The 24,745-nt window shown below is 35.5% G+C and overlaps 1 protein-coding gene across 4 annotated transcripts in view; it reads right to left on the bottom strand.

The window, feature by feature from the left end:
• Positions 1 to 24,745, bottom strand: part of LOC105465313 (SS18 subunit of BAF chromatin remodeling complex) — a 72,822-nt gene that overhangs the window by 25,410 nt on the left and 22,667 nt on the right. For all 4 annotated transcript variants that reach the window (XM_071085517.1, XM_071085519.1, XM_071085520.1 and 1 more), the window contains exons 4-5: positions 12,472 to 12,625; positions 7,626 to 7,847 (exon numbers count right to left, since the gene is read on the bottom strand). In XM_071085517.1, the coding sequence (XP_070941618.1) occupies positions 7,626 to 7,847; positions 12,472 to 12,625 (376 nt within the window). The remainder of the gene's footprint in view (positions 1 to 7,625; positions 7,848 to 12,471; positions 12,626 to 24,745) is intronic.

Here is a 24,745-nt window from a genome sequence, read left to right as displayed (position 1 = left end):
TTTTAGCCAAGGAATCTAAAAATCAAGATTACACAGCTAACAGATATAAACTGAGAATAAGACAAACCTCAAATTTGATTTCAAAGCACATGTTTATTCTATTTTTCACTGCCTCTGTTAAAAAATAAGCTATAACAAATTTGTAAGCCAGGCACAGTGTCTCACATCTGTAATCCCAGCACCTTGGCAGGCTAAGATGGGTGGATCACCTGAGGTCAGGAGTTCGAGACCAGCCTGGCCAATATGGTGAAACCCCGACTCTACTGAAAGTATAAAAATTAGCTGGGCATGGTGGTGCACACCTGTAATCCCAGCTACTCGGGAGGTTGAGGCAGGAGAATCGCTTGAACCCGAGAGGCAGAGGTTGCAGTGAGCTGAGATCATGACATTGCACTCCAGCCTGGGCAACAAGAGTGAAACTCTGCCTCAAAAACAAAACAAAACACAACACAAAACAAATTCAGTAGTTCCAAAGCAAATAATCTGCAACAAAAAAGTTCCAAAACACTAACTAGTTTAATAGCAGTTATAACTTTCAAATATATGTTGTACATACTAAACTGTTAAACACTAACATTCATAATTTAATAGGTAACCTGATCGGACATTTATGTAATTCATTTTCAGTAAATGAAAGTTTTGCCATTTCTTCTCCAACACTTTCTAAAGACCTCCAGTCTTAACAGAAGGTAACTATATAACTAAAACCTGTAATATTAGAACCAAAATTAAAAAGTAAGCAAAACCACAGTAGCCAAAAGAAAAAAAAATCCAAAAAGATACATAACAAAACACTAAACCTTGCTCTAAAGGAAAGCAAAGTAATTGCAGCTTAAGCCCTAGATAGAAAAGACCATGCCACTTGTGCTTTATCTTTTAGGACTCGCAGCAATTCCAATCCCAAAGAGCTCAATTACTACCCTTCTTTTACTGTCACTTCTCTCCCTCAGAGGATCCCAACATCCTCTGATCCTGAACATTTCAGGATCAAACCTAAAACCACAGAGAGAATGGAGTCAGCTAACACTACCAAACCACAGTACATTTCATAATTTTCCTTGAAGCCTTATTTATCCATTAAACAAAAAAAATTATGACTTTATGACATCAATTCTGATTGTTTAGGAAGTATATTATTTTCCTTCTTAGGATAATTAAATTATGCTACACTGGCAATGTGTATTATCTCTTGAGATACTAATGAAACTAAGAGAAGTAAACTCAAAAGGTTATCCCAAAATGTGTTCTAAAAATTTGTACTGCAGAGTGAAATAGCATTATAAAATGCGTCTTTTATAACTATTTTCTGCAAACAATGGTATCACACATTACTACAGACTTAAAGGTTATTCTTCATCTTTTACATAAACCATTTTGATGTTAAGACACACTACAAAGCATGATAATACATATGCAAAGACCCTACTTATATCTTAATTACCTAGAATATATTTTTGCAAGTGTTTTGCAAGGGCATATAACAAATACTTACCATCACCACATTATTTCTTCCCATTTTGAGTTTTATATTCTAATAGACATTCTATGAAAACAACACCCTTTATTTTAAACACATGTAAAATCCTCCCAAATTACCATATTTTATATTATTGGAATTCTTTGCTCCAATGAGATGGTTAATACTTAATTTTATCTTAAGTCAGTGGTCAAAAAGAAAAAAAAATTTTTTTTTGAAGAGTAAGTCAAGGATCAAATTTATTGAGTACCTATTAGGTTCAACACCCCAGGCTAGAAGCCATGGTGATATAGAGATGTGATGAGCACTGTCACTGTCTATAGTGACACACAATTGGCTAGACTGAAAAAAATAACTCTTAAATACTTAACTACAAAGAAAACATTGTTTTAATCTGTCAAGAATTCTGAATGATGTAATTTTACAAATATTCTACATATATAGAACGCTGATACATATACACATGTATTTCACATCTTCAGATGCAAACCAATACACTAAAATTTTAGAAAAACTGTATCATTAATCTATGAATTATTTTAAATAATATTGTTTAAAATGACAGCTAACATTTAATGAACACTTATTACGAGCCAGGCACTAAGCTAATAGCTTTACCTGTATTATCTATCTTCCCCAAAGCCCTAGGAAACGAGTAGTATTATTATCAACTTCTTCACAGACAACAACATTTAAGGCTCACAAACATTAAGGATCTTACCCAAAGGCTAAGAAAGGCTCTAAATTAGTTGCATAGCTACTAAAGGGTCCAAAGCATATGCTCTTAATCACCATGTGTACTTCCTCTCTAAATTGAAATCACACTTTTCCCATGCCACTATCTCCTGTGAAAATAGTTCTGTAGAATACATCTCTATCACTGTAATATAAAAATCTTAAAATACAAGAAATTTCTTCACCCCACCTACCTTTTGTAAGCTTAAGACCATGAAACTCCATAGATAATACCCTCCTCAGGCCTATTTTCACATTCACATTTCATCATTTACTGCTCACATTTTACTACTTGTTCCTTAACCATTTAATCTCAAACTAATCCAATTACAGCTCTTATTTGGAGTTATTTCTAATAATTTATTTGCAAGAATCCCTGTATTGCAACAAACTCAATTAGCTAACTTACTATCTGCTTAAATAGCTGCTTAAAAAGAACAGGATTCTTTACTTACCTAAATTATACACCTGTCCACATCAAGAATTTTTAGTAGTTAATAGGATGTTTAGACATAATATCAAGGATAAAAGAACAAGAGCAAGAAAGAAAATGTAGGATGACTCCCAGCTCAGTAAGGTCACTGCAGCCAAGCACAAATTTAGCTGAGTTTCCCAGCACCCAATGAAAAAATGGAACCATGATTCTAGCTAGTAAAGAGAACAGCTCATTAAGAGATACAAAATCTTTCATAACATTAAAACTTTAGAAAAAAATCTCACAAAAGTTTTAAAAGGTATAAAAAATAGTATCAATAACAATTTTGTTATTGCCATTTGTTTCTTTAGTGACACAGACCATGTTTACACACAGTTATTCACGCTAACCATTTCTTCAAGCTGGTTATTCTCAACTGTGGGCAATTTTGTCCCTCAGGGGACACTGTTATAGCAAGAAGATACCTGTCCAGCTAATCAGTCAACAAACAGGATAAAGCAATGAAGACAACAAGATACAGTTCTTCAATTCATAGAACTCAGAGTCCAAAGAAAAATAATTAAACACATTTTTAAAAAAATTATGTAATTATAAGTAGTACTGCTTAAAGGATTTTAAGTATATAGACTACTATACTTAAGTGAATTTGCCTAATAATTTAAAATATAGTGAAGAGGTGCTTTTTATTTTATGTTGTATGCTTTTCATAGTTTTTAAATTTTTTTTTGTTTTGAGACGGAGTCTCGCTCTGTCTGGAGTGCAGTGGTACAATCTCGGCTCACTGTAAACTCCACCTCCCAGGTTAAGCAATTCTCCTGCCTCAGCCTCCCGAGAAGCTGAGACTACAGGCACACACTACCACGTCCAGCTAATTTTTGTATTTTTAGTAGAGACGGGGTTTCACTATGTTGGCCAGGTTGGTCTCAAACTCCCGACCTCAGGTGATCCGCCCACCTCAGCGTCCCAAAATGCTGGGATTAGAAGCATGAGCCACCACACCTGGTGAAGATTTTTCAAATTTAACATTAGTTATTTTAATAATCAGAAAAATTTACTGATTACTAAAATCAGAAAAAAAATCAGAAAAATTTAGTAAATTTACTTAATTGGGATTTCCTGTAGCTCCTTTCATCCTGGATGGGGGTTTTAGGTCATGCAGGGGGTAAAGGATCGAGATTGGAGACTGAGATCAACCACATGGACAAGCAATTAATCAAATCTACATAATACAGCCCCAATAAAAATTCTGAACACTGAGGCTAAGGGAAACTCCCCTGGTCAGCAATATACCCTGTGTGTATTATCACACATCTGTGAGAGGAGCACAACATATACTGACTGTTCAAGGAGAGGACAACACAAACTTTGCATTTGTTCTCCACATTTGATCTATCAGTAAATCCACTCTACCTTCAAAATACATGGTAAATATCCCAAAACTGACTACTTCTGATTACCTGCATAGCTATCATACTATTTAAAGCCACCATCATCTCTTACTTAAATACAACAAGAGCCTTTTAACAGGTCTCCCTATTTCACCCTTACCCAATTACAGCCCATTTTCTATACAGCTGCCAAAGGCATTTTTTCAAAACCATATATTCAGATCATGCTATTCCAGTGCTCAAAACTTTCCAGCAGTGTATCTCCTTCCACAGAATAAACTCTAAAATCCTTATAGACTAAAAGACTTTCAAGGCCTAGCCTTCAACTATCTCTTGGACCTTATTTCTTACGACTTCCCACCTTTACTCACTCAGCTCCAGTTCGACAGGTCTCCTTGCTATACCTCAAACACACCAAGTATGCTCCAGCGCATACTTGCTGTTCCATCTGCCTGTGCCACACTCTTTCGAGGTATCTGCTCACCACCCTAAAATGGCATACATCCTTATTTTTCTTTTTCCCTTTACTTTGCACATTTCTCTTCATAACACATAACATTATCTGACATATTTGTATCTGAATCCTTAAGATAAACGGAGAGCTTTTAACCTTATAACATTTATATTGTTAGGAACTTACTAGCATTTCCCAAAGTGTCTATAAAACTTTATAGTCTTCACTTTGCAGAGTAGTTATCAGACCATATCAATGACCATGCAAGCTGAAATCATGCAAAATGATCTTAATAATCAGTAGGAAAAAAATCATAATTATTCCATGGCCTTTAAAAATTTAGTCAAAACATTGAAAACTCTATTCCTCATACACAGGAAAACTCATACATAGGAAAATGAGAAAAAATTTAACTCACTGTAATTTTAAACATTAGAAACATTGAGAATTGGCCAGGTGCAGTGGCTCACGCCTGTAATCCTGTACTTTGGGAGGCCAAGGTGGGTGGATCACTTGAGCAGGAGTTCAGGACCAGCCTGGCCAACATAGTGAAACCCCATCTCTACTAAAAATACAAAAATGTGCTGGACATGGTAGCGTGTGCCTGTAATCTCAGCTACTCGGGAAGCTGAGGCAGGAGAATTGAAACACTTGAACCTGGGAAGTGGAAGCTGCAATGAGCCAAGATTGCACCACTGCACTCCAGCCTGGGTGACAGAGGAAGACTCCATCTCAAAAAAAAAGAAACACTGAGAATTAAAGTGTTTCACTTCTTTGTAAAAATCCTATCAAGAATAATTTGAAAAGTAGTTCCCTTCTCCTAATGGTATATATGACAATTTAGAGTAAGTCTCTCTTCCACAGCTTAGCAAATTGTCATACTCCTTTCTAAGTTTGGACTGGCATCCAACATTTTATCCTTTACACTTTCTAAGTTGTGAAATATTTCCAAGAATTTCTTTAATGTGAAATATTTTGCCAGTCTTGCTTCCTCTGGGACATCTTCATCCTTTTCATCACAACTACTTCTCTCATTTGTATCAATGAGTTCTCCTTCATTAAGCACCTGCAGTGCATACCCAGATTCTTTCAAATGGCAGTTACGTCAACATTCCCACAGTCAGCAATTTCTTCAGTAACTCCATTTACATTGAATTTGGATTTCATTTCCAGCATTATCATTTTTCATTTCTTTGTTGCACTTTTATCTATGTTGGCCAAGTCCCTCTTTCAATTATCCAGGTTTGTAAAATCTCATATAGGTTTACTGCTGGGAGCCAAGGAAGCAACACAACAAGCTTTGCTGTATGTGCATAAACTAACTGACAGATGCACAGTGACCAATCACTGACAAAATCTAAAAGTAACATCCATCACTTATCATGACAGGCATCTGTTATTTATGTAGTGATTTGCAGACTGAAGAGACAGCAGCTAAGAATTCGTACTTTATACAATTACTCTTAGTTAATGTACCATGGTAACTGAAATTCAAATGGTGGTGTTGGGGGAAAAGGTGTTATTTAACTGTGGTAACTGATATTCATGTGTATCAGAATCGCATACAGCAAGGCTTGCCTGTTTTTCCATAGGATGTCTGCTTCCTCACCCACAGAATGACAGTAATAGTACCTTAACCTACTACCTCAAGGATGTGAGAATTATACAAGACATGCAAAGCATTTTGATAGTTTCGTTTCTGTTAGTGTATGGCACTAACAGGCACTCATTGAATATTAGCTGTTACTTTTGATAAGCAATATGCCAAAAAAGAAAAGAAGAAAAGCTCCATAGTAATATACTCATGTTAACTGAAATCAAATCAGTTTCTTTACTAAAAATCTTCTCAGGCCTTTTAATAGTCTAATAACCATGCTGAACCTTCCAAAGTATTTTACTAGTAATTAGTAAATCTATTAATACCATAACTTAGCAAATGCTGGGTCAAAGTTCTGATATAACTGGGAAAGAATTACGTTTTTTCATGAATATTACCATTTCAGAATCCTATCACTAAAACTATTTTAAAAAGTTAAATTCCAGTCAGACGCGGTGGTTCATGCCTATAATCCCAGCACTTTGGTAGGCAGAGGCGGGCAGATCATAAGGTCAGGAGATTGAGACCATCCTGGCTAACACGGTGAAACTCTGTCTCTACTTAAAAAATACAAAAAAACTAGCTGGGTGTGGTGGTGGGCGCCTGCAGTCCCAGTTACTCAGGAGGCTGAGGCAGGAGAATGGCGTAAACCCGGGAGGCGGAGCTTGCAGTGAGCTGAGATCTGGCCACTGCACCCCAGCCTGGGTGACACAGCGAGACTCCGTCTCAAAAAAAAAAAAATTTATTTCATCATAAGGAATTATCAACAGATTAACATTAACTTCTTTTATCTGGGTACATTTTAGTGCTGTTTATTTTATAATCAAAATCTAGAAAACTTTATTCCAAATACATTAAATCCTATCTTACAGTCTTAACTTCACTACATTTTGTAACTGAAATCGCGTTAAGCTGGAAATATACCAAATATTTTAACAAACAATTAGCAGAGCAGAGCGCCACTTACTGGCTTTTAGTTATTATTCACAGAATACTTAAAAGAGAAACATGGTACAATTTCATTCTGAGATTGGTAATAAACTTTAATGGACTTACATCACTCTAAGACGAGTATAGCAGCACCTCCACTGAACATTCTAATGGCAAATTATTTTAGAATTACCTTTTAATGCTGAAACACACCATCAGAAAATATCCATGTAAATCAAGGGAAATTCATATAAATTAATACATCCTTAATAAGTAAAATGAACCAAAGAGCAGGTGTTTATTTTCTCAACTTTCTAGCTCTAAACCAAATGTTTGGTTCGTCATTGATTGGCTTCAAACAATAATTCTCAACAATAAAGAACCTCAAACAAACTGTCCAAAAGACATAAAAATAAATAAGCTTAAACAGCTAAATTGAGCAAAGAGATTTAAACTAGCTTCAAACTCAACATTTCCTTTTTATAGGCATGACTGTCACTCACTTTAAACTTAGATTTTTATGAACCAGCTAAGAACCTGACAACAATCATTTTACTTTCAAAGGCTAATAGAGCACTCTACTCAAGAAGGACATAAAGCTTAGTTACCTTGGTTTGGCTGTATATTCATATTTGGTCTGGGACCATAGTTTCCCATTGGCTGCCCTTGACTCATTGTCATCTGATTCTGTACTGGCATGCTCTGTGATGATGGCACAGAATGGTTGTAACCTCCCATGGATCCATGGCTACTTGAAGGCATATTCATGGAACTGTTTGTCATATTGAGTTGATTGGGTCCAGGTCCCTGCATAGGCATATGGTTAGGCCCTTTGAAGAAAAATGATCAGAAGCAAAATACGAAAGTTAAACGGATGGTCCATACAAAAGTACCTGGAAAGAATATATTTTTTGCATTATTATAGTAATACCAAACAATAATTAATCGATAGCAAAGTAAATGGTTTATAGGAAAGACAGCAAATACTGTGAGGTAGTTATTTCCATTTTACAGATCAAAGAAATTGATGCTTTTGAAAAGTCAGGAGCACTCTGAAAAAAAAGGGAGGACTAGCTTCTTTATAAAAGAGCAAAACATATCATAAGGTTGGAGTAATTAACTGTGAACATAAATGAATAGACTAACAGATCGATTGACTAGAACAGAATCTAACAATAGACCCAAATACATAGCTGAGTAAATAATCACAGTAATATTAAGCATTAGTGAGCAATAGAAAACTAATTCAGTAAATGGTATTGTGGCAACTGGGGAGCCATCTGGAAAAAACAAGTTGGATCACTATCTCCTTTCTTCCACTAATTCTAGATGAACAGAAAACTTAAAACATTTAAAAAGAAGAAACCATAAAAGAATTTCAAAAAGGAGAATTTTAAAATAATAATGGAAGGACCTTCTTAAGTATGCCAGAAAACTCAGAGCCATAAAACATTGATAAATTAGACTATATAAAATTTAAAAATTTGCATGACACAAAAAACTCAAAAATAATAAAAAGGTAAATAAGAAAATATTACTTATAGATATATCACAGACCAAATTAATTACTTAATATATGAAGTAAGTGAAAGATCACCACCAATAAAAGTATGGGCAAAGGACACAATGAGGGAACGACTCGTTCACACAAAAACTATAAAAAGGTTCACCAACATTAAAGGATTGATTGCCTCACTTAAAATAAGAAGCCAAATTAAAACTATGAGATCGAACTTTCACCTTTCAGATTCTCAAAAATCAAAAGTTTGATCTAACTATATTATGAATAAAGCAGCACTTTCATCCATTGTTGAAGGAATATAAATCTTACTTATATTTCATGGGGAATCAAGCTTGTGGAATCAAGGTGGGATCAAGCTTAAGGAAATTTGTGATGACAAACAACAATTCAAATAAAGTAGTTGTCTCTCAATATCTGTGGGAGATTGGTTCCAGAACCACCCACAGATTTCAAAATCCATAAATGCTCATGTCCCTGACATAAAATGATGTAGTATTTCCACATAGGCTATGGACATCCTCTCATATACTTTTAACCATCTCTACATTACATGTACTACATAATACAATGTAAATGCTATGTACATAGTTGCTATACTGTATTGTTTAAGGAACAGTGACAAGGAAAAAAGTATGTACATGTTCAGTACAGTCGCAATTTGTTTTTCCAAGTATTTTCAATCCACTGTTGGTTAAATCCATGAATGTGAAATTCATAAATGCAGAACTGATGGATATTACTATTTTTACACAAAGCAATTTGGCACTAACTGTCAAATTTTAAAATACATATACCTTTAACCCAGCAATTTCAGTTCCAGAAATTTACGCTATAGATACACAAATTTTTGTGAGCATGTGTATTGACACACACACAAAATACGTATATATGTGCATATATATTTTTACAGGCAAATTCATGGCAGTATAATTCATAATAATAAAAGACTAGAAGCCTATATTTCCATCCCAAATGTTTGAATAAATTAAACTTGTAAAACATAACATGATACAGAGACCAAAAGAATAAGGCATCTATTTACATATGTAATAAAATAATGGTCTCCAAGATATATCTTTGAGAAAGAAAAGATACATAATACTATTTAATGAGTGCTATCATTTGTATTTTTTTAAAAAAAGAATAAGAAGAAAAGGAAATATACATGCATTATTTTATATAGAGAAAATATCTCTTTTTTTTGTTTGGTTTTGTTTTTCTTTTTTGAGACGGAGTCTCGCTCTTGTTGCCCAGGCTGGATAGCAATGGCGTGATCTTGGTTTACTGCAACCTCCACCTCCTGGGTTCAAGCGATTCTCCTGCCTCAGCCTCCCAAAGCGCTGGGATTACAGGCGTGAGCCACCCCACCATGCCCAGCGAGAGAAGATCTCTTAAGGACAACTAGAAACCAATGCCTCTCTAGAACTATCTGGAGAGGTGGTAACTAGGCATCCTTTGGTACCCTTTGATTTTGGTCCCATAGGCATGTGTTACCCAGTTTTTTAAAAATCAATTAATTTTTTTAGGCTGGGCTCAGTGGCTCATGACTGCAATCCCAACACTTTGAGAGGCCAAAGTGGGTGGATTACCTGAGGTCAGGAATTTAAGACCAGCCTGGCCAACATGGTGAAACTCTGTCTCTGTTAAAAATACAAAAGTTAGTCAGGTGTGGTGTTATGCGCCTGTAATCCCAGTTACTCGGGAGGCTGAGGCTTGAACCCAGGAGGCAGAGGTTGCAGTGAGCCGAGATTGCACCACTGCACCCCAACCTAGGTGAGAAGAGCAAAACTCTGTCTCAAAAAGAAAAAAAAAAAAATTAATTTTTTTAAAAAGGGAACCTGAGACCGAGTAGCAATCTGACCAAGATCAATGAGCACATAAGTAGATCTAAAACGGAGTCTACATAATGAAATATACATTAAAAACAAAACTGAAATAGGAAACGAGCCAAGATGCAAATTTGTGTGCATAAAAAGTTGGCTAAACGCTATAAGGAACAAATAAAGAAAATGTAAGTTACTGGCCTTCCAATTTCTCCTGCGCTTAACTGTAACTCCATAACTATCGTTAGCGGAAATTATTGTTAGCAGAAATTCTGTTTTGTTTTTTTTTGATGGAGTCTCACTCTGTCGCCAGGCTAGGGTGCGGTGGCATGATTTCGGCTCACTGCAACCTCTGCCTCCTGGGTTCAAGTGATTCTCCTGCCTCAGCCTCCTGAGTAGCTGGGATTACAGACGCCCAACACCACGCCCAGCTAATTTTTTGTATTTTTAGTAAAGATGGGGTTTCATCACGTTGGCCAGGATGGTCTCAATCTCTTGACCTTGCGATCCGCCTGCCTCAGTCTCCCAAAGTGCTGGGATTACAGGCGTAAGCCACAGCACCTGGCCTGGAGAAATTCTTAACTATTGTTTTGGAAGCTCTACAGTATTCTGAACAACCTAGGTCATAAGCGGTTGATAATAACTAGCTTATAAAAGAATATAACTACTTCAGAAGGCCTTACACAAAACCAAAATGTCATGTTAACCATAATTGTACTGCTGCTCAAATACTTCTTTGGCCTTAGGCTTCAATATTACAGAGAATTTAAGTCAAAATCCTAATTCAAGGTACCATCATAAAAAGTCACAAAACTCCTAACTAGCTAACCTGTACTATCCCTACCTTCCCAGTTCTAAAAACAGTGTGTGCTGGTGAACTAAATGTTGACTTGGCAAGAAGTTTTCTCTTGACTACAATATGACCACAAACTGAAAAGTAGTGATGTCTTTATTCCTACCTCCATACTGGATATGTGCCATCAATGTTGCAAGCCTTAGCAGGAAATAGGAGACCGCCACTGAAACACCACTGCCCTCCTATATGATCAGTCACACCTCAATCTTCTATAAGCCAGGCTACCTTGCCTCTTTTGCTCTGTGCTCTCTTCTGTTTCTTTACTGCACCCATCATCCTTGGCCACCAATGCTATCAATCAACACAATCGGCTACAGAAAATGGTATCCTAAAGATGCTAATTACTAATTTTAATAATTGGTCTGTTATTTTATTTCCGTTACTGCTAGTTGTATAATGCCTTCTTTTTATCAATGAAAATAACTTTTGTCTTAGAAAGTAAAAATATTCTGATACCTAATATAGATAATATTCTACCAAAAATTATGGCTATGGGTTGATGCTACTGTTACAAAAACGAAATAGTGTAAAGATACTTTTCTGATTAAAATTTCAAACCAGCAAAAGGTAACTAAATCAGCATCCAATGTCTTAAAGCGTATCAACCTAGTAACCCTAAACTTAAAATTGACAAATAGAAAAGAGAATGGCTCAGTCTATAAATAATGTAAGAAAGTTTACATTATTTTTCAGCCTTTAATTTTTGCTTTAAAATCCATTCCCATATTTATGTTATGCTATAAACATATATATTAAAAAATATAGATTCAGCTTCAATAGTATCAATGAGGAAATAAATACACCAGCACTTCAGAGACTGTTTTGTTTCTTTCTCCATGTGTTTTTCCCAGTGATACTGTTTCTGAGATCAATCAATATTTAAGTAAATAAAAACTCAGGGAAATGTTATATTATCTTTTTTTAACAGACTTTAATTCTTAAGCTATGGTGCAATGTCCTTTTTTTCCAAAAAGCTTCTAAAGCCAACTGTATTGCAGTTTCAGACAGACTAAATTTAGCCAGTTCTGTTCATCAGAGGAATGCTGTGTGTCAGCTACATCAAAGCCCAAGGGCAGCCTGATAAACACTGAATACAGGTCACGTAGCTCTGTAGCTAACAAACTCTAAGAGAGCTTGTACTCGGGGGCATTCAAAGCAGTTTTGTCATCAACAATCTAGTATCCCTTGAGCCCCCATGTCGTTTCAGTTGCTAAGCAACTCTGGTGTTAATGTCTTAGAGGAGAAAAACTTACCAGGCATCTGGCCGTTCATCTGGTTCTGCATGTGTGGTGCAGGAGGACCCCCACCTACCATTCCATCTGAAGGCATGTTGTGAGAGCGTGGAGCGGGGGGAGGGCCGCTCTGATTCATCCCTCCAGGACCCATAGGCATATTCTGTGTGGGTGGCTGAAAGAAGACAGTTTAGTAAAACAAGAGAAACAGACTAATATATTAAAGATGCATAGGATAAAAGAGTTGCTTATGTTACTAAATTGCATAAGAACAAAAACACAAATGCATTTCAAATTCTTCTAATGCATTTTCATGATGAACATAGTTAATAACGCCCAAAACTTTAAAGCATATTTACTTTAAAAAAATCTCAATAGTGAAGATTAAAATCTTAACATTCTATACAAAAAATTCTCATATATTAAGCATTTCTAATGTGTCTATTGTTATTATCTAAATTACGTGAAAAAAATTAAGTGTCCTTTCATTATTGATGCATTGGACATATTTATTATTAATGATGGATTTTACCTAAAAATGTACAGTAACAAAAAATGATGAAAGGACTCTAAGTCCCAAAATGTGCCATACTTTACACTATTTCGGGGTGGAGGATAGTGGCAGCAGAGGAATGTTTTAAAACATGAAGACAACAGTTCAACATTTTTGTGCCGACTCGTGCTATAGATTGGAAACATTACTGATGGCCTCCAAGGGTACAGAGACAGCTGCCTCAAAAGGATGCCCTTGGCAAATTTCCTAATGCAATTTTGAAGAAAACCACTAACTAACCTTCAGAGTTCACAAAAGGGCAAAAGGAAAAACATAGATATTAGGTGGTCTGCCACAACTGGGTCCCTTCTTAGGGATATTTTGGTGGAAAAAGCAAATGGTTAGTTTCTTTCCAAACCCCCATTTTTAATACTGTAGGAGGAGAGGGACGCATTATTCTTTAGGGATCTATTTCTGGCTTCTTTCTGTACTTCGATATTCTAAATGTAATGTCCATTCCTGTAATATCAGTTGTTCTCTTCCTCCTACATTTAAAAATGGGCAGTTACTGTACACCTTTCCATTTTATGAACACAATTCTCTTTGGCACACTTAATAGACATACATTGTTCTTTGGCCAGCACATTAAATACTCAAACCTCCAAACAGTTAATAATCACTAACATTTACAGAAATAAACAAGTCTACTCTAATAGCACACATTTTAAAATCAGAATTTTAATTTCTTCACGACTAAATCCAGATGAAAGCTCATTATTTTCTCTTAAATTCTCATATTATTTCTCCAACTTGTATTCTTTAAACACTTGATAACCTTGTTCAGTTTTCACCAAAATAAGAAAAAAATTACCAAACACCAATTTCAGACACATTATCTTACTTTTAATCATACTTATTTATCATCCTTCAAACCTGGCTACTTTAACCCTCTTCTGTCTGAAAACAGAAATCCTTCTTCCCATATTCTTGTCCAATTTTTCTTTTAAAAATTCATGTTCTTACTCTTAATAGTGAGGTCATTTTCTTGTAATTCAACTAATAAAACATCATTACTGTTGCCACCGTGCTAGAATAACTTGTATCAAACTAACCCTCTGCTAAATAAAACTCATAAAATCTAGACAAAAAGTAAAAACTGAAGGCACTAAAGAGTGACTTATACAAAGAGGAACAGAAGGGGCTACAACTCTTGAAAGAACGGAAGCATACATAACCAGCTCCACAATTATCTTGGCTTTTTCCTTGAGTTTGCTGAGTAACAGGGAAATGGAGCTCAAGTAGAAAGTGCAGTCCAATCGGACTAAAGAAAAAAAGAGTCAGAATTTTGACTATCAAAGAGCTGGAAACTAAAGAATAAATTTCCAGAGAAAAAGGACCACAAGAGGGCAAACATTCAAGAAAACTAGTTGAAATTGCAGGTAGGAGGCTAAAGAGCTCAGCAGAGATTCCAGCTGCTGCTCACTCCTGTGGAGACAAAGACTGGAGTGTAGGCCCCACCAAGTTAGAGGAGCCTTCATAAATAACTCCAGCTCTCTGTTGAGACTACCAAAGGGCCAGCTACTCCTTAAGACTAAGGTCAAAATTGAAATAGATCAGCCCTAAAAAGTCTTATAACCAACCTTTAATAGATTCAAGGTGACCTCTTAATACTTCACATACCAAAGGAAAACTTAATTCTCTTTGGAGCAAAGAAACACAAACTAGAGCTTCTACAATTGTTCAACCACAATGTCTAACACTCTTAAAAATTGCAAGGCTTTCTAAAAAACAAAAATAAATGACCAACACCCACTATGATAGCTGCAATAACATAAAATTTAAAAGTCCAGAAAAATAACAAGTGTTGTCAAGCATGTATAGAAATTGCAACTCTCAGCCGGGCGCGGTGGCTCAAGCCTGTAATCCCAGCACTTTGGGAGGCCGAGACGGGTGGATCACTAGGTCAGGAGATCGAGACCATCCTGGCTAACACGGTGAAACCCCATCTCTACTAAAAAATACAAAAAACTAGCCGGGCGAGGTGGCGGGCGCCTGTAGTCCCAGTTACTCAGGAGACTGAGACAGGAGAATGGCCCGAACCCGGGAGGCGGAGCTTGCAGTGAGCTGAGATCCGGCCACTACACTCCAGCCTGGGCGACAGAGCGAGACTCCGTCTCAAAAAAAAAAAAAATAATAATAATAAAAAAAAAGAAATTGCAACTCTCATATACGCTGGTAGAAATGTAAAAGCATACAGTCACTGTGGAAAAGAGTTTGACAGTTCCTCAAGAACTTAAACAAAGAGTTACCATATGATCTAGCAACTCCATTCCTGGTACATACTAAAAAGTATTGAAAACACACACTCATGCAAAATTTCTACACAAATGTTCACAGTGGCATTATTCATAACAGTCAAAAACTGGAAAAAACTCAAATGTCCACCTACTGATGAATGGATAACAAAATGTGGCATATGAATACAATGGAATGTTATTCAGCCACAAAGAAGAAACACTTACACATGCTACAACATGGATGAACCTTGAAAACACTATGCCAAGTGAAAGAAGATGGACACATAAGGCCACACAAATTTTATGATTCTATTTATAAGAAATGTCTAGACTAGGCAAATTCACAAAGACAAAGTAGATTTGCTGTTGCCAGGGGATGGGCAGAGGGGGAGAATTGAGACTGACTGCCAACAGTTTTCACTTTATTAGGGTAGTGAAAACATTCTGAAATTAGATAGTTATAATGTTTACATAATTGGGAATATACTAAAAACCACTGAATTGTGTACTTTAAAATGGTTAAAATGGTAAATTTTATATAAACTGTATCTCAATTAAAAAAAAGAATGGACACCCAAGAGAAATAACAGAAAATTTAAAAAGACACTTAAGTCATTCAGATTTTGGAGTTCCAGGCCAGACGTGGTGGCTCACGCCTGTAATCCTAGCACTCTGGGAGGCCAAGGTGGGCAGATCACTTGAAGCCAGAAGCTCAAGACCTGCCTGGCCAACATGGTGAAACTCTGTTTCTACTAAAAATACAAAAAAAAAAAAAAAAAAAATCAGTCAGGCGTAGTGGCACATGCCTGTAGTCCCTGCGACTTGGGAGGCTGAGAAATGAGAATCACTTGCACCCGGGAGGTGGAAGTTGCTGTGAGCTGAGATCACATCACCACACTCCAGCCTAGGGGACAGAGCAAAACTTTGTCTCAAAAAAAAAAAAAAAAAATTATGGAGTTACCAAAGACTTAACATAACTGTGAGTGGTATGTTCAAGAAATAAATAAGGTCAGGCATGGTGGCCCACGTCCGTAATCCCAGCACTTTGGGAGGGTGAGGTGGGCGGATCATGAGGAGGGCAAGGTGGGCGGATCACGAGGTCAGGAGATCGAGACCATCCTGGCTAACATGGTGAAATCCTGTCTCTACTACAAATACAAGAAATTAGCCAGACGTGGTGGCATGCGCCTGTAGTCCCAGCTACTCAGGAGGCTGAGGCAGGAAAACTGCTAGAACCCGGGAGGTGAATGTTGCAGTGAGCCAAGATTGCACCACAGCACTCCAGCCTGGGCCGCAGAGCGAGACTATGTTTCCATAAATAAACAAGTAAACAAACAAACACAGGACAGATGGAGAATTTCAGCAAAGTCCTGTAATTCTATAAGAAAGTCAAATGACAATTCCAGAACAGGAAAATATAATTACTGAAATTAAGAAATCATTAGGTTAGAAACAGCAAAACAGAGATTTAATGAAGAAATGAATTGAACCTAGATACATCAAAGTATTAAAAACTAAAGTCAGAAAAAATCTTAAAAGCAGTCAGTGAAAATAAGACATATCACCTGGAAGGGAAGAGCAATAAAACTAACAACTCATTTTTCATCAGAAATTACAGAAAATGAAGATAACAAAATGACATCTGTAAAGTGCTAAAACAAAAAAAGAAAACAAGAAAACCAACCAACCAGCCCGGAATTCCACACTAAGAAAAAAATACCTTCTAACATCAAGATGAAATAAAAATAAGTTTAGATGAACAAAAGTTAAGAAAACACTTGTTATAAGAGAACAAAATATATCAAGCTAAAAGAAAATGGCCCCGCATGGAAGTACAGAACTAGAGGAGTTAGTTAAGAGGAATGGAAAAGTAAGTATATATGGATAAATATATATTAATATTAACATTTAAAATAACAATAACAGTGACTCTACTGGTTTAAACAAATGTAGAAAAATAAAGTATAGGACAAGACACACAAAAGACTAAGCTAGGCCAGGCGAGGTGGGTCATGCCTGTAATCCCAGCACTTTGGAAGGCCGAGGCGGGGGAATCCCCTGAGGCCAGGAGCTCGAGACGAACCTGGCCAACATGATGAAACCCAATCTCTAATAAAATTGGAAAAATTAGCAGGCGTGGTGGCGGGCACCTGTAATCCCAGCTAACTCAAGAGGCTGAGGCAGGAGAGTTGCTTGAGCCCAGGAAACAGAGGTCGCAGTGAGCTAAGATCACACCACTGCACTCCAGCCTGGGCAACAGAGCAAGCCTCCATCTAAAAAAAGAAAAAGACAAGTGAGGTAAATGAAATTAAACCACTATAAGCTTCTTGCATTTTTCAACAAGTGTTAAAAATACAAATTTAGACTAGAACCTAATAAACTAATATTTTAATATTTTAATGATGAATATTTTAATCTCTAGGGCAACTACTTAAAAATACACGCACACATGTTAAAGATGTATACTGTAAAATTATGTGTAAAACCAAATAGAAAAAAATAACGCTTGATTAAAGAAAGTCAAGAAAGCAACAAATAGAAAACAAATACCTGCCTTGTCAGACACAAATCCTCGTATATCATGTTCCACATTAAATGTAAATGGACCCATCATTCCAATTAAATATCAAATACATTATATTGGATTTCAAAACACATAACTATATTCTATGTACAACATAACTACTTTAAATTCAAGGGAAGAGATACGTTAAAGGAAAAAAATAGAAAAAGATATCATGCAAATACTAATTAAAAGTATGATGATATTGCTATGTTAACATTGAATAGCTGCCTTAAATTATTAGTGATACAGAGAGATGCTTTATTATGATAAAAGTTCAACAGGAATGTTTAACAATCATAAATATGCATACATCTCACAACACAGGTTCAAAAATTTATAAAGCAAAAGTTGACAGAACTAAAAGGAAAAATAGAATAATCCAAAATAACGACTGGAGATTTTAAGATACTTCTCTCAGTAATTTATAGAAGAAAAAAAATCCAATGAATACAAAAAAAATTGACATTACTAGTAACAAATTTGTTTGATCTAATTTGTATGTATAGAATCCAGTAACTGTTCAATACACATTCTTCTTAAGTACTCAAGGAATGTTGACTGAGCTGAATCATATACTGGGACATAAAGCAAGTCAATAAATATCAACAGATTGAAATCATATAAAATGTATTCTCTGAGCACAGTGGAATTAAATTAGAAATCAACAGGCCAGTGCGGTGGCTCACACCTGTAATCCCAGCACTTTGGGAGGCCGAGGCGGGCGGATCACAAGGTCAGAAGATTGAGACTATCCTGGTTAACATGGTGAAACCCTGTCTCTACTAAAAATACAAAAAATTAGCCAGGTGTGGTGGCGGGCGCCTGTAGTCCCAGCTACTCAGGAGGCTGAGGCAGGAGAATGGTGTGAACCCGGGGAGGCGGAGCTTGCAGTGAGCCGAGATGGCCCCACTGCACTCCAGCCTGGGTGACAGAGCGAGACTCCGTCTCCAGAAAAAAAAAAAAAAAAAAAAAAAAAAAAGACACCAGTAACAAAATTAATCATAAAATAAGAAATCACAATGGATATTTTAAAAGATTTTTAATTGGTCATGAAAATGTAGTATCAAAATTTGTGAGATGCAGTTTAAGCTATGTTTACAGGACCATTTATAGCTTTAAAATGTCTATTTAAAAAAGGAAAGTTGAAAAATAACACTATCATCCTTTATTTTCAGTAGTTTAAGATGGCAAATCAAACCCAAAGTAGTAAAAAGGAGGAAATAATGTAAACAAGAACAAAACTCAATGAAATAAAAAGCATTAGGAGAAAATTAAGCTAAAAGTTGGCTGTTTGAGAATATTAATAATCAATGACCCTTGGCAGAAATAATCAAGAAAACAGAAATTCCAATTTCAGAAAAATTAAAAGGGGGGGCATTAGTACATATGCTATAGATAGTAAAAGGAAAATAAGGGGATATTAATATAGGCAGTAAAAGGAAAATAAGGAGATATTAACAACTTTATGACAATGTATTTAATAATTTAGGTAAAATGGACAACTTCTTTGAAAAACATAACTTATAGAAACTGGCACAGGAAATAGAAAACTGGAACAATCCTCTATCTGTTAGAGAAACTGGATCCATCATTTAAAATCTTCCCTGAAGAAATCTCCTGACTCAGACAGCTTCAGTAGGAAATTATTCTAAACCATTAAATGAATAAATAATACCTCACACTATTTTCTTCCAGAAAACAAAAAGAATGGGATCAGTTCCCAATTCTTTATGAAGCTGCCAAAACCTGACAAGGACACGAAGAAAATGACAGGCCAAAACATCTCTCATGAATACAGACACAAAAATGTTAGACAAAAATTTTAGTAAATCAAATCCAGACTTATGAAAAAGATAATACATTATAACCAATGAAATGTATTACAGGAATGTAAGCTGATTTAACTTTTGAAAATTAATCAATGTAATTCACCAAATCATCAAAGTAAAATCCATAAAACTATCTCAACAGATAAAGAATTTAATGAAATTCAGTATCTACTCACAATAAAATCTTTCAGAAACTAAGAATAAAAGCATTCTTAATCTAATAAAACTAACTTACAAAAATTTGTACAGCCAACGTCATCTTACTAATGAAATATTGGATTCTTTCCCCTTGAATTCAGGCATAAGACAAGAATATACATCACCATTTCTATTGAACAAAATAAATAAACCAACACAAATCCATGGTATAAAGAATAAAAGAAAGGAGAAAACAAAGTAAAAAGAAATAATGATTTATAAAGAAGACTTAAAATTGTCATTATTTGCTGATGACATAATTAAGTGCATAGAAAACCCGAGAGAACCTATAATAAACCATTAGAATAAGTGAATATAATAATTAAGGTCAATACATAAATTATATTTCTATATATTTCAAAAAAACAATTAGAAAGTGAAATTTAAAAACCAATAGCATAACTGCATCCAAGAAAACCCAAAACACTAGGAATAAATCTAACAAGAGATGTGCAATACCTCTACACTGAAATATTGTTGAGAGAAAGAGTTCACAAAATGGAAGGATATGCCATCTTTGTTGACTGGAAGATTTATTAATAATACTGTAGAGGATAATCAGTTTCCCTGATGCTGACCTCAAAATTCCATGCAATCCCAATAAAAATTCCACAAACTTTTTGCAGACTCACAAGCCGATTCTAAATTTTGCATGAAAATGCAAAGGACCCAGAATGGCCAAGAAAATCTTGAGGAAGAACACTAGAATATACATACATTTATCATAAGCTACAATGAATAAGACATAATTAGTACAACGACAAACAGACCAACAAAACAGAGAATTAAGAAGCAACCCACATATATAGTCACAACAAAACAACTTACATCTAATGGTTAAAGAATGATCTTTCCAATAAATGGTGCTGGATCAACTATCACATGGACAAAAATGAACCTTGAGTCCTATCTCAGATTATATACAAATTTAATTTGCAATGGGTCATGAATAAACAAATTTATACAACAAAATATACATGTATCTTCATATCATCATGACTATGACATAGGAAAATATTTCTCAAACAGGATACAGAATTATCTCTTCAAAATATTGATAAATTGGACTTCATTTAAATTAGAAACTATTCATCAGACACCACTGAGAATAAAAAGACACAATTTTCAAACTGGGAGATACCTGCAATATATATAGCCAACAAAAGACTTGTTCCAGAATATATAAAGAACGCCTACAAATCCATATATATGTATATATATATGACTATTTTAAAATTTTAAGCCCATTTTTAAATTGAGTTCAGTCTACATACACAGAACTCAATTTAAAAATGGGCAGAAAAAGGATATTTGGAAAACCTTTTGGGGATAAACACTGTTACCTTGATTATAGTGGTGATTACATAGATTTGTCAAAAACTCATCTAACTATATACTTAAAATGAATGGATTCTATTGTATGTGAATTATACCTCATATCACTTTTTCCCTGAGCACCAGAATTATAAAGTCCCCACTGTCTGCTCCAACATTTTCAGATATTCTTCCTTCATAATACTTACTACAGCTATAATTTCAAATGTGTAATGATTTAAGGTCTGTCTTCCCCGTTACAGGTTTAAGTTCTGTAAGGACTGCGCCCATGATTATATTTGCTTATTACTGGAGCCCCAATCATCTAGTAGCAAATAGAGGAACTCAGTAAGTATTTGTTGAATGAAAAGAGATTGTGCAATAAGAACACCTCAAGATTTAAATTAGGAGGCAGTATCATTCTGCCAACTTTCATGTGTTTTAATTATCAAAATTGCCTACTCCACCTTCACATCTCCACTTGGAATTCTATCAGACACGAAATCTCTGATACTTCCCCTCACCCTCAAGTCGCCTTATCCATATTCTCAGTGATGGTAATTCCATCTTTCCAGTTGCCCTTCTGAAAACCATGGAGTCATCCCTAACGTCTAAGGGACATTCTTTCGGTTCCCTAGTATTTTTGCAAGCTACTTTCGCTGATTTTAATATAGTTCTGGAAATCTGCGTGCGCACGCGCACGCACACACACACACACACACACACACACACTTCTGTTCTTCACAGTAAGATGTATCTAATCTCTTTACCTATCTGGACTCAATTAGTCTTCTGAATTTTATATATACTGTCCAGCAAACAGTGAACGTCATTTTTTTTCCCTAAGATACTTGAAAAAGAAGGTAGGCAATGATGTTGGTAAAACGCTCCCTATAATATCAATTCAGAAAAATGTGCCCCCATAGACAAATTTTCTATGAAATACAGGAATACTGCCTTTGTGGAACTTTCCACAATCCTTAATGGCAGAAGTAATCACATCTTCTGCTGTTTCAAATGTACTCTGAACACAAAGTATTTCTAAAAGAGCACGTTATACTGTAGAATAACTATTGAGTTGTCTTTCAATTATATAATTTTTTGGTATATAAAAAGTTTTGTTATACATTCTTAAAGGAATCAATTATCTTTCTCTATAGTTTTCTCTTTTGCTTTTATTCTCAACACAGCCTTCCTCACTTCAATATCAGAGAGACACAGATGTCTTAATTTGCACTAAAACTCACAAAAATAAACACTTCTGAGACATTTCACTCATAGTCTTGTTTCCTGTTTTTAATATCAAAATGTTTTAACTAGACACCTTTAATTGTGCAGCACCATGCTAGGTACCACTGAAAGAAAAACACTTGGACACCAAGCTATGGCAGGTGGAGGAAAGGGGAGAACTCTGAGATGACCACCAAGCTTCTGACTAAGAGAACTATGTGTTTATAATACTACTTGAGACAGAAAATATGAAAATACTGGCTGTGAACTTTTTCCCCCTTTTTATAGCAGGGAAAAACAGAGGGGGAACTGAGGAGAAATGAGTTTTGTCCATATTGTTTTGAAAGGCCTGGGGAATGTCCAAATGGATATGTATATTGGAAGCTGGATTCATGGCTCATACTCATAAAAAAGATCTATATTTGGTAACCATCAATGTTTAGATGGAACACCTGAAGTCAAGAATATAGGAAACCATGAGTATGGATAAAATCTCCCAGGAAGAGTGCATATAATGAGAAAATGTTCAATAATGGAATAGCAACATTTAATGCACATGGTAAAAATGATGAGCTGAGCAGCCAGAAAGAGAAAAAGATAACTATCATGGACACTAAAGAATAAGTTTCAAAGGAGAAAATAGTCAGTATTATCATGCTTACCAAAAAGACCAGTGGTCCCCAACCTTTTTGGCACCAGGGACTGATTTTGTAGAAGGCAATTTTTCCACTGATGGTGGCCGGGTGGTGGGAGGGGCGGCGAGGGATGATTTCAGGATAAAACTGCTCCACCTCAGATCATCAGGCATTAGATTATCATAAGGAGCACGTAACTTAGATCCCTTGCATGCACAGTTCACAACAGGGTTCACCTTCCTGAGAATCTAATGCTGCCACTGATCTAACAGGAGGCAGAGCTCAGACGGTAATGCTCTCTCACCTACCGCTAACCTCCTGCTTTGCGGCCCAGTTCCTAATAGGCCACCGACTCATATGAGGCCATGACCTAGGGTTTGGGGACCCCTGAAATAAGACAACATTACCCTGTTTATCGAACACTTAAAACATTATTAAAATATCAAAATTTAAGAAAAGTTATTTCCATAACTTTAAATGAGAATATAGATGCTTTTTTTTTTTTTACTGTAATTAAAAAAACAAGGTACAGAACAGTGTACATGGCAAGGTTCTACTTGTGTAGAAAAGAGCAAGGTATGTATTTATATTGGCTTTTACTGCATAAAAAGCAGGTGGAAGACAGAGGTTGACAGTAGGTTTTTGCATGGCTTTTTGTAGTCCTTGGTGTTCTAACCATAGCAAAGTTACCTATGGTAAAAATTTACTAAATGTTACAAATGTAATATAACCTGCTAATCTTCAAAATGTTCCACAGCTCTAAGCATGTGTTCCTTCACCTTACTTGAATCTCACCTGTAAAAAGGAAACTCTATAAGACCAAATTTTAGTCAGAGAAGTACCTTAACAGATGCTCTGCCAGGACAGCTGCTGAACCTGAAGACTAATATTATCACTTTTACTAAAGCGTGTGGAAGAAACAGCTAATCACACGCTACCCAAGGGCTCTGCTCAGAACGTCAAATATGATGTTACCAAAAAAAATGCAACTTAATTTCAAACAATATATAAAATATAAGACTACATAACTTCAACCAACTTTTATTAACAGGTCAGACTTTTATTCTTTGTACAGATATCTTTGTAAAAATACTTACAAAAATTTTAAGTATATATTTAAATAAATTTAAAATCCAAGAAGTGTATTTGGCTAAACTGGGGATATTTCAAACTCAGTACTCATAATGAATTAAGTAAAAACAAGATAAGGAATTCCAATCAGCTTTCAGCCTTCTTTTAAAATCAAGACATGCTTTTATGTACTCAACTTAGTGCATGGCATCACCATCAGTCAAGTCTCCAAACACTCTCTTCTACTCTTTATATCTACTCAGTAACTGAATCCTGTTAGTTCTACTTCAAATACTCCAGAACCTAATGCCCCTTTCCATCGATATCCTCCAATGTGTACCTATATCTTTATCATCATCATCACCAATATTCACTGAGTACCTTTACATGCTGGACACCATGAACTGTTTTACTGCATTCTAATAAAATATATAATAGGTATTATCTTTCTTATATTGTAAAAATGATTCATGTTAAACAATATCAAGTGAAGCTGACACCACAGAAACAGGAATTACATTTTTCTGAAATCCTCAAAATGTCACTGGATACTCCCTTTGAAAGGCAGAGAAATTTAAGGTTCTTTATACCTAACTGTACATTAGAATTACCTAAGAAGCTTTTGAAATACTGTGACAGGTCTGCCACAAAGACCTACCAAA

Source organism: Macaca nemestrina, chromosome 19, assembly GCF_043159975.1.
Source record: "Macaca nemestrina isolate mMacNem1 chromosome 19, mMacNem.hap1, whole genome shotgun sequence".
NCBI classification, from domain to species: Eukaryota; Metazoa; Chordata; class Mammalia; order Primates; family Cercopithecidae; genus Macaca; species Macaca nemestrina.
Note: the sequence above shows the minus strand (reverse complement) of the source record. Positions and strands in the feature narration are given on the sequence as shown.